Source organism: Lactuca sativa, chromosome 7, assembly GCF_002870075.4.
Source record: "Lactuca sativa cultivar Salinas chromosome 7, Lsat_Salinas_v11, whole genome shotgun sequence".
Classification (NCBI taxonomy): Eukaryota; Viridiplantae; Streptophyta; class Magnoliopsida; order Asterales; family Asteraceae; genus Lactuca; species Lactuca sativa.
Genome location: NC_056629.2, coordinates 188,943,832 through 188,957,427, shown reverse-complemented (window position 1 = coordinate 188,957,427; position 13,596 = coordinate 188,943,832). Strand labels below are relative to the sequence as shown.

At 33.9% G+C, this 13,596-nt stretch overlaps 2 protein-coding genes across 2 annotated transcripts; both read left to right on the top strand.

Annotated features, from left to right (window-relative positions):
* The first annotated feature begins 787 nt into the window (after window positions 1–787).
* Window positions 788–1,833, top strand: LOC111898439 (uncharacterized). The gene is made up of 2 exons (XM_023894349.2): window positions 788–1,352; window positions 1,439–1,833. Exons 1-2 carry the CDS (start codon window positions 788–790, stop codon window positions 1,831–1,833), a joined length of 960 nt encoding a protein of 319 aa, XP_023750117.2.
* Window positions 1,834–9,591: 7,758 nt separating this feature from the next.
* Window positions 9,592–10,350, top strand: LOC111898442 (uncharacterized). The gene is made up of 2 exons (XM_023894350.3): window positions 9,592–9,748; window positions 9,821–10,350. The coding sequence occupies exons 1-2, from the start codon at window positions 9,626–9,628 to the stop codon at window positions 10,205–10,207; spliced, it is 510 nt and encodes a 169-aa protein (XP_023750118.1). The 5' UTR covers window positions 9,592–9,625; the 3' UTR covers window positions 10,208–10,350.
* Window positions 10,351–13,596: the final 3,246 nt, after the last annotated feature.

Genomic DNA, 13,596 nt, shown 5'->3' with positions numbered 1-13,596 from the left:
CCTTTGGTTAATTATGAGGTGTCACTTGAAAGTCAACTCTTTCTTGGATTTGGGCCTTGGGCCGAGATTTTTGGGAGAGAAAGAAAAAAAATTGGGCCTTTGCCCCTAAGACCACTATTAGAGTTAATTTGGGTGTTTATTGACCTTATAAAATAAAATTGTGATTTTTATGCTTTAATAAGCTAGATTAGGTTAATCATGGATCAAAGCTTTCAATTCATTTCATTCTAGGCCCAATATGGCCCAAAATGTTGAAATAAATTAGTGTGGGTCCAATTAGAGCCCAATTAGGGTTCTAAGCCCATGATAGTCTAATTGGAAGCTTATTGGTCCTTTTGGATCCAATAAGGAAGTCCTAGTCCAAAATGGACTTAAACAAGGACTTTTAGGGTCTCCAATTGTTTGATGACTATTTGTAGTACTTGTATAATGTATTTGATTGAAGTTTTTGATTCACATTAGCTTGAATGTATATATTACATGACACAAAATTTCCAGTTGTGACAAAGTTTCTCCAGCCTACCGACTTTTTTCCATAATCTGCAAAGAAGCAATCCTAACACCTTCACGTACATTACGAAAGATCAGTACAATCGTTTCCAAATTTGTTTCGTGGCATTGGGATGCGTGGTATGTGGTCCCTTATAGTAAATAAATATTTAGTTATTTCAAGTTGTTATATGCCTAATATTCTTATGTTGACTTACAGATTCGTACGTTTCTTACGTCTATGATACCAATCATATTCGTTGGTCAAGTACCTCTAATTAGGCCGTATGTAACATCCATGTACATTGCTGTTGCTTTAGATGGAAATCATGAACCCCTTCTCATAGCGTTTGCCTTGGGAACCATAAACTGTGACAATTCATGGTTATGGTTCATGAGGAGGCTTAAAGATTGTTTCGATGACAATACAGAATTTGGTTTCATAAGCCATATGTCTGATTCTATAGACTTTGCATTCCACAGAGTCTACGCTGATTCATATCATGACTATTGTTGTAAAAATATAGCCGAGAAAATACGCGCTTCCATCGGAAGCAATACAGTCGTAGAGCAGTTGTTCTGGAAGACGTGTAAAGTGTATAATTTATCTCAATTTTATGCATGTTTGAACAATTTAAAAAATGAGGTTAATGGGAATGATCTTCATTGGCTTGACAATATTCCCATTGCAAAATGGGTACGAGCTTGTTTTCCAAGAGTACGTTTCAATGTTAAATTCATTGACATTCTCGATGTTGTCAATTGGTTTAAAACAAACACGCATGAGTTTCCAACAACAACAACCATTGAAATGGTTCATGACTCGATGCAAGCAGTGTGTCTTCGACGTGCTGCATTTGGAGGTAATTATAAGTTATGACATCATTAAAATGGTGAATTGATATGTTATTATATGTTATGACATTATAAGTTTTTTTTATTGATTCAGTTGATTTCACAGGGGATTTCCATAATCTTCTAACCCTTTATGCACTTAAGGTGATTCATAAAAGATTTATCCACTCGGATGGTTGTAGGACTACGCATATTGTTGGCGATAGATATGAAGTGACTAAGTATTCAACAACCGAATATGTCCAATTAGACCGTAGTATTTGTAGTTGCGGTAAATGGCAAAAATGCGGTATACCTTGTGAGCATGCTATAGCTTCACTACACAGACTCGAAATTGCAGAAATCCATCAAATGGTAAATTTAAAGTTAAGTACAGTGGCGTATCGAAATGCTTATCAAACTGAGACGGTCAATCCTATTCCAACCCTTAGGTATTGGGAAAAACCAGTCGAAAGTGTTGTGGTCTTACCTCCACGCCAATTCAATTGAACTTTATTGTATGGATCACAACGAATATTAGTTTGTATTCAGTTCTATGTTAACCGTACTTGTAATGGTCTGTTGGCGTTCTTTACTTTTTAATAAAAAATGTTTACCTTTAAATAAATAATTGTATTCTCATAATTGTAATGTATGCATGACAACGACTAGATAAAAAATTATGCGAACTGACAAACGCAGTAACGCAGACTGGCAAAAACCTCTACGGACTGACAACAACTCTCTACGGAGTGGAAGGGACTATATATAGTCATGGATGGTCGTCGGATTTTTCGTATAGAGTTATAATTTTTTTTTAAATTTAAAATGACTTCATCTTCATCTTTGTATATTTGTTCGTGCAACGAAGTTGATTGTTTCTATTGTGATCCGATCGACCATTTTCTTGCACCATCACCAAATTTAAGAGAGCCATATATGTCGGAGGATACTTTGCAACAACTACAATGGGCTGAAGAACAACAAAAAAAAGATAAAGACTCGTCTCGGGCTCTCACTGAACGTTGTGACCTCATTGCGGCGGAGTGCAAAGATGTTGAGGAAAGGATGACGATTACAAAAAAAAAATCAAAGATCATGAGGAATGGATAAAGAAAATAAGAAGAATCTCAAACTGTCTGAAAAATGGCTTGCTGACAAGGATGCATAAATGATAGAACTTGGTAGGCAAAAGGACCATATGGAAGATAAAATAAGAATAAGGGACGGCTACATAACAATGGAGAAAGAAATGTATCCTTTGCAATTCCCTTAAGTTAATTACTGTTGTTGTACGTTTACAATATGTTTCTAGTTTGTTGAATGTATTAACTTCGAGTATTAGTTATTATTCTACTAGTAATTATGCACTAATATAATCATAATATTACCCATCATCTTTAAAATAAACACACCAGCTCAAATTAGACAAGTTAATGTCCTCTAAAACAAAACATAATTAATTATAAATACAACATCAATCATTCAAATCAAACGTTGAACAATAGTCTTCTCTCTGCGTCCCACTCGTCCAACGCGTCTCTTGTGTCCCGTGCGTCTCTAGCGTCTCCTGAGTCCCTTCTGTCCCTTTCCCTTTTCCTTTTGTGTTACTACCTGATGCCACACTAGTTTTTCTAGCCTTTTTTTTGTTTCTTTGGGACCAATGCCGGACAAGTCGCTGCATTATGTGTTGTACTATCACATCTACTACACCTTCTTATTATAGGTTCCTCACCTTGTGACGGAATACGATTTCTGTTTCTCGGTCTACTAGCTTGACGTGTATCCACTATCGGGGGTTTCACAACCATCATGTCAGCAGGAATCTCCCAATCACACGGTTCTGGAAGGGAGTAAACCGGCTCCTCATACGTATTTCGGTATGTTTCCATTTTGTAAGCATCTATAGCCAGATGTCCGAAGTTAGTTTTTTTCATGTGCTTCAAGACCATTATCACATGACCACAAGGCAACCCAGTTCCTTCCCAATATTTGCATGTACAAGTCTCTTGCCTCAGATCAACTATGCCACCATGTTTGAAATCATGAACTTCATAAAGTGCATCTGAAACACCAGAAACGGACCATCCTGCCGTACGCTCTTCATTTTTACTAACTACTTTTTCAGCCCACTCGGTTAGCACTGTTGAACGTTTCCCTATAAAGAAGATATATATAATTAACTAATTATTCGACCTAATTAAAGTCAAAATAAAATTCATACCTCCTTCGATGCGACGCTTGTTACACCATTCCTGTGAAAGACGTCGAAAGAACTCAAGAAGGGGTATTATAGGCATCTTCCTTGCATCTACAGATAAAGCATTCATGGAATCTGCACTGTTCTAGGTCATGTAATCGTAACGTTTCGACGACGAATATGCTCTAGTCCATTTAGCACGGGGAATTTCACTTAGATACGCTACTACTTGCGGCCTAGTAGAACTAAATCTATACCACAATTCTTCAAAAACATTTCTTTTGTAAGCTTTCACAAGCCTCCAAAACAACACTTTTGTTTTATCATTTTTCCCAAACTTGTGTACTATGTTTCCTAGTATATGAAAAGCAAACAAGCCATGATGAGTATGTGGAAAAAACATTTTCAATACTAACGCGAATTGCATCGGCCCTATCAGTTACAAAAGTCAATTCTTGACAATCACCAACACATTCATACAACTTTTCAAGAAACCATGTCCACGTAAGACCACTCTCTTTTTTGCATATTCCGTGCACAAGGGGCAGTATCTGGTTGTTCCCATCCATAGCTACTGCATGTAATATGGTTCCCTTAAAATCACCCTTCAAATGGGCACCATCCATAATTATAACTTTACAACAAAAACTTATGAACGCTCGTATCTGCAATATATAAAAATGGAACACATAAACACTCTATAATTTGTTTAAAAAAATTATATATTAAATAACAACAAGTTTTTTGTATTTACCGTGCTCCCAATGGCATAAAAACAACACTCGAAACAATCTTCAGAATCTGTTTGAATATACGCAACTGTACCGGGATTATGCCTCTTCAAATTGTGAAAATAAATAGGAAGTTTGGAAAAACATTCTTCAGAGGATCCCAACAACAGTTCCATAGCATATTGTTTTGCACGCCAAGCTTGTTTGTAATCTACGTTGATTTCCAGCAAAGCATTCAAATCCCTTGATATTTCATTAGGCCTCCAAACCTTGGAACGAGTTTTTCCCATAAGCTCATGCAATATAGTACCCATCACTTTTTTATTAGCATGCTTATGATTAGGGTGTATCTATAATGACGAACATGTGTGCACGTTGTTGAAAGTCCTGATTTCAAATTCATCAGTGGGATCAAGGCGTTTTGCATACAAACGCCAACTATAGTTCTCAATTTCACAATATACCTCATAACGATTTTTGTTAGAATGTTTGGTCTTAAACTGAAACTTTTCTCTGGTTGCTTTAAGATTCAAAGCAAAAATTAGTTGTTGTTTGTTATCATATGTTTGACGAACAAAAATATCATCATTTGGACCTAAAATGGGAAATGGTTCGGGTTCAACAATAGGATCAAGACAATCAAGTATGGGAGGCATACCGTAAAATATGTCTGAAGCTTTTTTCCCGTGTGTGAACTCATCTTCTGACCATCCTTCATTTGACTCTTCACCGTCTGAGAAAGTTTTGTCAGTCAATCTTCCAAACTCATATAAATTTTTTTCTTCAACCGTATTCAGTGCCACAGTTTCTTCTTCTGGACACTCTTCAACATTATTAGATACAATGTTTTCAACATTGTATGGTACAACTTTCTCAGCCGCTTCTGTCTGTTCGACCAATCCCTGAAACACCTCTAAATACAAATGCACAATCTCCTTCGTTTCAAAAATTACATTTCTGAGTTGATGAACATCTGCTTCATCTAAAATATTCATCACATACCCATGAACCGGGTGTTGAAATGACAATGATATATTACTATTGAACACCTTAGCCTTACTTTTGACCAAATCAAACAATATTCGACAATCAAAATTAGGCGGAAGCAGTAAACCCAAGTTGTTTAACTTTGGTCTAACGTAGGTGTTAATCCCATTACTTATCTGCCAAAAACCACTAGTACATAAAATAACAAAACTCATATTTGGTTTTGAAAATCAAATGAAAACGAACTGATCTATCGACCAAAATGAAACAAACATATGAAAAGGAAACTTTTGTATCAAAAAACTCTTCAAAATGCCGCTCCAACCACCCATTCCGCGGAGCCATTACTCTCTCCGCGGAGCTCCGCATCGACCTCTCCGCGGGGGTATTTATGAGATCCAAACAGCTCCCTCCGCGAAGGTTATATTGTATCCGCAGAGACCCATTCCGCGGAGCAGTATTAAAAAGGATAACAACCCATTTTTTCGACCACTACGTAGAGATGACGTCATTCTGCGGAGGTCCGCGGAGGGTCCTCAGCGGAATGCATGTCTATAGGTGGAAATTTCGTTTTTTGTGTCTAAATTTATAAATTTGCCCTTATATTATGTCTATTAGTGGTATTTTCCCTTTAAAATGCCATCAATTTCTTATTTCTTATAAAAATACTACATCAAAGTTAATATTCATAACACTCATGTAAAAGTTGATAAATGTAAGTAGGTATAATCAAACTTATAAATAACTAACATGACTTGACGGTAATGTTAAGGCTCAAGTTTTTTCAAGTTGTAGTGAGTCATGTCGTTTGTAAGATATTATTTAAGGCGACAATTTTATATATATTAATAACTTTATATATTTTTTCTACTATTATTCATTTTTATACATGTATGACATAAAATGATATTTTGTTAAAGCTTGACGACAAGTACACACCTAACCATGACTAGCTTTTTAGAACCTTAGATATAATAGTCTCCATCTACATATAGTTTGATTAAAAATGTAACATTTAATTTGACATATACAGTTTGTGGGTTTATTTTTGACTTCAAACCATATTCTAGGAACTACTTCATGTAGTTACTTGTTAGAGATTAATTGAGTTGACTGTATAAATAGAAGAGAAATAATATTCTAATAAATTCTCAGTGAGGTGCTTTGAAAAGTAGTTGTCTGACGATGACTTAAACGAGCGAGAAATTAAATATCATCATATATTTTGTTCATATCAATCATTCTACCCATTTAAATAATGACATGTGTCACATTAATATACTAAAATATCATTAAATTTCATTAAATGAGCATTGAATGTTATACATGTCACCATTATTTAATTGGATAGAAGGATTTCTAGGAACAAAAAATAGAAGGATATTTAATTTATCTTAATCGGGCTTTGATTGTGATGTTTTGACCAAAGACCGGGCTTTTGGGCAGTGGCGGCCCGTATGCACCTCAAATCAAGTTTCATATCAAGTGAAAGCCCCTCTTTAAAGTTATGATAAACAATTCCTTTTATAGGCTTAAAATAGATACACGAGATTTTAACCAACAACAAGCATTTCTTGTTGTTTACGATGTCCTAGGCAAAGGCAATGCATGTGAAAGAGTGATAGACCCCGTTGCTCAAACAAGGAACTTGGCTTTTGCTTGTTAATGAAAGACATTAAAGGGTAGATGATGTAGGGTTCAAACAACATGAAAAATTATCATTTGCTTATTTTTTTGTCACTTTTGGACGGAGTATTATACAAGGTAACTAATGCAGAAAGTCCAACCAAGTTTTGGTTGAAGCTCAAATCCTTCTACATGACTAAGTCCCCTATGAACAAGTTATTTCTCAATCAATACTTGTTTTTTAGGACTGGATGAACATTCTATTTTTAAGGATCATATGTAACATCCGAGTTTTCAGGCTAGAATCTTTAGACATTTTTAGTTAAATTAAAATTTTAGAAAATTAAATAAAATAAGAATTGATTAAAATTAATTAAGATAAACTTAATTAAAATAAGTAAGACTAGTATATTTAAAAGTTTAAGATTTAATACATGATTTTTCGAATCAAATTTAAGATTTATGCTAGAAGGACTAAAGTTATTAACTTAGAAAAAAACTTGGGTTTGAATTTTCCGTAACCAGGTTTGGGCTAAAGGTTAAGATATTTTATGTTTAGGGGATTGAAATAGTAATATTATTAAATATATGATAAGATTTAGGGATATTTAGGTAGCCAAATGATAAGGGATGAGAGAGTCGTTCCCATTGAATCCACTGCCATATCAACTTTTCTCTTTGATTTTTATTCATCTTTCCCAACCCACAACACACGGAAATCCTATCTTTCTCAACCCACTCAATTAAAAAAAATACTAAACAACTAAGGTACAAGTCTTAAAACACATGGTACAAGAGAAAATGAGAGAGAGAAAGTAGATAGAGAGGATGAAATGAGTTCGTGAAACCAATTAAACAACCCGCCGAAGAGGGAGTGATATCGGCAGTAACTCTATTGCTAATTAAGATTTTACCTTGATTATTTTGTATATATTTTTTAATTGAGTGGGTTGAGTGATTTGAGAAAGATAGGATTTCCATGTGTTGTGGGTTCGGAAAGATAAAGAAAAATCAAAGAGAAAAGCTGATGTGGCAGTGAGTTCAGTGGGTTCGGTGGGTTCAATGGGAACGACTCCCTCCTCCCTAAGAACTAAGAAATGAGGTACCACAAGGGTCAAATGTTGAAACTTATGAACATAAGTCTCCTACTCTCTTATTCTCCCTCTCACTTAGGGAGGAGGGAGGAGGGAGTCATTCCCTCCCAACCCACTAAACCCACTGTCACATCAGTTTTTCTCTTTTATTTTTCTTTCTCTTTTTCAACCGACAACACACGGAAACCCTATCTTTTTCAACCCACACAACCTACTCAATTAAAAAAAATACAAAACAATCAAGGTAAAATCTTAATTAGCATTAGAGTTGCCGCCTGTACCACTCCCTCTTCAGCGCGGATTGTTTAATTGGTTTCACTAACCCATTTCATCCCCTCTCTCTCTCTCTCATTTTCTTTTGTACCATGTGTTTTAAGATTTGTACCTTAGTTGTTTAGTATATATATATATATATATTTTAATTAAGTAAGTTGAGTGAGTTGAGAAAGATAGGATTTCTGTGAGTTGTGAGTTGGGAAAGATGAAGAAAAATGAAAGAGAAAAACTGATATGACAATGGGTTCAGTGGGTTGGGAGGGAATGACTCCCGTTTCCCTTAGACGATTTCAATTTTAGAGAGCTAGGGTTGGGCGATTTCAAGAGCCCTTGCAATACTAGAAGTTGCATCCCATTATTCTTAGAAGATTAAGCAATCGCGACACTTAATCAAGCTACTAGAGGTACAAACTCTCCATTTTCTTTTTCATTCGGAGGTATGGAGTTATATTCTTATTTGAATTCTAAGAGTTAATACAATGATTAAATCAAGTTTAGAGTTAGATTATGTGTTACAATATTAATCAAGTGTTGCAATCTAAAATCTATGGTTGAATTTGAAATCATAGAGCTTCAATAGATGTTTTGAGCCTTAGTTCAATGAATTCATGAATTGACCTTGTTAATTTCGAATTTGATTATGAAACTAAGTTCCTAATATGATTCAGATATAGATTATTGTATGTTATGTTCAAATTATTGAACATAATCCGTTAACTGTAGAAGTCATAAATGGTGTTTTGAAGCTTAAATGAGAAAAAAGAAGACACTACCTCTTAATTGTTGAATCAAGCATGTCATTGATGTGTTTTAAGATGTTAATTAGGATTTAAAACATGTATTTTATGATAATTAATAATCCAAAGTCATTAGAAGTGAAATTGAAGTGATTACAGTAAGTTAGAGATTAAAAATGCTAAAAACATGAAGTTATGCATGCATGTCTAATGTCCCACTGTAGGGATGAGCATATGGACCGGGGAACCGGCCGGAACCGGTACCGGAACCGGTCCGGCCGGGACCGGGATGTTATTTTTGTGGATTTTTGGAACCGGAACCGGTAGAACCGGCAAAAACCGGAACCGTATGATGCTATTTTTCAAGGAGCGGTTCCAACATTTGAAGACACGACAAGAACCGGTAGAAACCAGAAACCGGTAGAACCGTCGGGCCGATTCGGTCCTATTGCTCATCCCTAGTCCCACTCAACAAAATGGAAACATGGTTTTGAAAAAATAATTTTGTTCTATTTGACATCTAACTTACGCCATTGCCACGTGACAACCACGTGTCATCGTCTGCACAAGTGTTCGTGTCCCCCTTTTGAACATTCAGCACTATTTTAACTAAACATACAAAGAACCACCACCTCCATATCAACAGCAGCAATGTTTTCGTACTGCAGGTTCATCGGCTTCGCCATTAACAAAAATCTTCAGCAATCCGCAGCTAGGGTTCATGTCTATCCCTCTAACTTCTTTTCCACTCTACCCGCACATCCTAATCACAAGGTAAAAGCAAAAACCACAACTTATTAACAGGATTCTATGAAATCTGATTGTTAATCATTAATCGATATGCAGGATTCGAATTTGGTTGATGATATCAGGCCAACCGGATCGGGATTGGGATTGGGATCGGAAACTGGTGCAGATTTTGATCGTGTAAACGTAGTGAAATCAACTGCAACTCCGTCATCTTCTACCTATGAAAGAAGGGAGAACGAGAGTTTCGTGGCGGAGACGGCGAAGCAAGGAGTTGCGAAAGCTTTGGAAACTGGATTGGAAATCGGAGAAATGGCTAAAAAAACGTTGGATAATATGTGGGATATTACGAAGGATACTACTAATATGGTGAAGGAGGCGGTGACCAGCGACCCGGAGGAGAAAAATGATGTTCCGCCGACTGATCAATTTGTTGATGATCTGAGGAAGCGCGCCGACGGTTATGATTTGAAGAAGAAAGGTTAAGTGGGGAAGTAGTAATAGACTCATAGTAGAGGGGTGTTATATGTAAATTGTTTTCCAAAGTTACACTTCTGCCCCTTTAAATTTAATTCTGTTTGTTTCGAACCCATAATCTTCTTTATCAATTATTTTAATGATTTAAGTCATTTTTGGTCACTTAACTTTTGGTTGTGTGCTCATTTGGTCACTTAACTCTTTTAAGTTTTAAAAGATCATCAAACTTTTGGTTTTGTGATCATTTCGTCATTTAACTTTTGTTTTGGTCACATTTATTTTAAAAGTTAATTGACTAAAAGAGCACAAATCTAAAAGTTAGGTGACTAATTGTGACCAAATCAAAAATTAAATGACTAAATGAACACAAAGTCAAAAGTTTGATGACCTTTTAAAACTTTGAGTGATTAAATGATAACAAAACCAAAAGTTAAATGATAAAAATGACCTAATTATCAATTATTATTTTAAATCTAATTTTACTTCTAAACTATTTTAAATTATTTATACTTCTATCTATATTCTATACTAACTATATTTCAAACATTTCAAATATGACTTAAAACCTCCATTCCATAAAGAAAAAATAAGTCCATAAGTATATTTCAAACATGACTTAAAACCTCCATTTCATAAAGAAAAAACAAAATGAAATATTTCAAATATGACTTAAAACGACTTAAAACCTCCATTTCATAAAGAAAAAATAAGTCCATACTAAGTATATTTCAAACATTGACTTAAAACATCCATTTCATAAAGAAAAAACAAAAATTGGGATGTGAAAAAAACCTAAAAACTGTAATCCGGTCAATCCTAAACTAAAAATAAACAGTAACAAAAAAAGTGCAACTGTAAAACCGACTCTTTTGGTTAGTTTTGGTTTGGATATATATATATATATATATATATATATATATATATATATATATATATATATATATATATATATATATATATATATATATATATATATATATATATAAAAGTATTGTGTATGACCAAATGTGGTCTACTTGTTTGATATAGTAATTTGGTTAATTAAATTAATTATTATAAATATTAAATACTTTTAAATTTGGAAACTTAATTAATAGTTTTGACTTAAATACCATAATTTTAAGTAGTAATCTTTATTAATCTACACACCATCACCGATCATCGACCATGCCTCTTTTTTCATCATCGTAAACGCAAAATCATTTTTGCATCTAAACTAGGAAGATTTGTTCTCATTTCTTCTTCATTGTTATTCTTCTTCTAATCATCTATTATATGGCATCTAAACTCTAAACTACACTACATCGATTGGATCATGCATAGCTAAAATTCTAGTGAGATAATTATTAGCAATAATCTATAGTTCTAGTTTTTATTAATTTTATCTCGTGAATTTAAATTTTCAAATCTATTTTGTAGATGTTTGAAGTTGAACGAGAGGACCTGCAGTTTATTAATCGAAAGGAACTACCATCAATATTCTTTAAGAATGTATGTGATATTCTTTAAGAATGCATAGTGCAATATGCTTTAAGAATTCATATGCTTTTATAAAGTTGCTTTTTTTGTTTCGGTAATATTCTTTTAGATTGCACGTTACAAATAATGTAGTATATATTTTAAAAAAATTCTTAAAAAATTTAGTATATAAGGTTGTATAGTTACTTAAAAATATTGTATATATTCTTGTTTTGTGTTACAAAAATGGTTGTTTTATTTTATAAAAATGGTTCATCATTTAGTTTTATATATCATTTTTAATTTTTTCGTCACGTTCTCATTCATTCTTAACACATTCATATTATATTTTTTTAAGAACGGTTGGAATTTAGTAGTCAATGAATGCAATTTAGATTTATTCTATAAGAATGTCTGTTCTTGCATTTGTAATTTGTAATAACACTTATTATTATTTTGATGCAAACTGTTACTCTTGAAAATATGTATTAATATTGTTTAAGAATGCCGATTTTAAAATAATCTCTTTAATGAAATAAAATTTGTGATGTTGAATTGGAAAGAAAATTTGAATGTGTTGAATGAAATTGTATTCCTAAAAATCTGATGTAATTTAAATTCCTTGAATGAAATCAAAGATGTCATATATATATATATATGTGTGTGTGTGTGTGTGTGTGTGTGTGCGTGTTGTAAAAATCCCGATTAATCTCTAGGCGCTACTAGACCGATTAGAGGGCGCCTACCGATTAATTCCTGCATACATAATGACTGAAACAGTAGAACCCGATGAAAATTTAACAATTTAAAGAAGTTATATCTCAAAAGAAGCTATTTGAGGTATGATTAGTGTTGTATTTGTCAAATTAACCTATTTTGTTATAATATTAGTGATGTTTATGAACTTTTATATGATATTAGTTATATTTATTTTTTTAAAATCTAACAAATTAGCAATTAATGGTCCCCGATTAATCACCGCCTAGCCGATTAATCTCTTAACCTCAGTCCACTGACTAGCTAACGTCGAACGATTTTTACAACCTTGATATATATATATATATATATATATATATATATATATATATATATATATATATATATATATATGTTCAAGAGTTCCACTTATGTCCACGTCGATGATCTGCTTCCTCCTCCAATACGAGTGTTTTGGGCGGCTATTTTAACTTATTCTGTGGATGTCGAAGCAGCTTGGTTGCCTGTCTCACCTCCTTTAACCAAGTGGAAGTTGGTCGCTGCCCATATAAGACTTCGCTAGTAGATTTTGCTCCTAGGCTTCACACCAGCTGCTTCTAGCTTTTCCAATTGCCATGATTTGTGGCTGAGTCACTCAGGAACATCTCTCTATGTTTTTTCTCTATTTTTTATACCGACTAAAAAATAGAGCTTCATATTAATGCTGATGTATTCTGTCTTCTTCTTTCTCTCTTTAGAAGACCTGTATAAGCATCAACATGGAGACTTCTCGTTGTTTAATTGCAACTATCGGCGTATCATCATACGCCTTCTTCTTACATCTTACGCCTTTTTCCATTTACTGATTTCATTATTGGTATATGTTCTTCATCAATTTACAAAGAAATTCCCCAATTTATCCTCGGTCGATCCAAGGAAGGCGATGGTCGACATACTGTTACCGTATTTCTTTGAAAGCATGATTAATATCAACGATTCTTCTTCATCTTCGTATGCTGCTTAACCATCTTTTGATTGATTTTAGGTACTCTTGTGTTTCAATTTGTTAAATTGGAGGTGAGGAGACTATGTCGATGACAGGCTCTATCTCCTTCTTATCTTTTTCTTTGATTTTGTTGTTAATCCTTCCTCTTCTTCTCCAGGTTGAAAATTATGTGATTATTTGGTTACGAAACCACATTGAAGGCGTTGATTTAAGCACCTTTCTACCTGCTGCTTCTCTT

Excerpts from the sequence above, each read along its gene's own strand:
- LOC111898439 (XM_023894349.2), top strand. The coding sequence starts at position 788 with ATGTACATTGCTGTTGCTTTAGATGGAAATCATGAACCCCTTCTCATA. Across the intron at positions 1,353-1,438 it reads TCGACGTGCTGCATTTGGAG|TTGATTTCACAGGGGATTTC; the intron begins GTAATTATAAGT and ends TTATTGATTCAG.
- LOC111898442 (XM_023894350.3), top strand. The coding sequence starts at position 9,626 with ATGTTTTCGTACTGCAGGTTCATCGGCTTCGCCATTAACAAAAATCTT. Across the intron at positions 9,749-9,820 it reads CCGCACATCCTAATCACAAG|GATTCGAATTTGGTTGATGA; the intron begins GTAAAAGCAAAA and ends ATCGATATGCAG.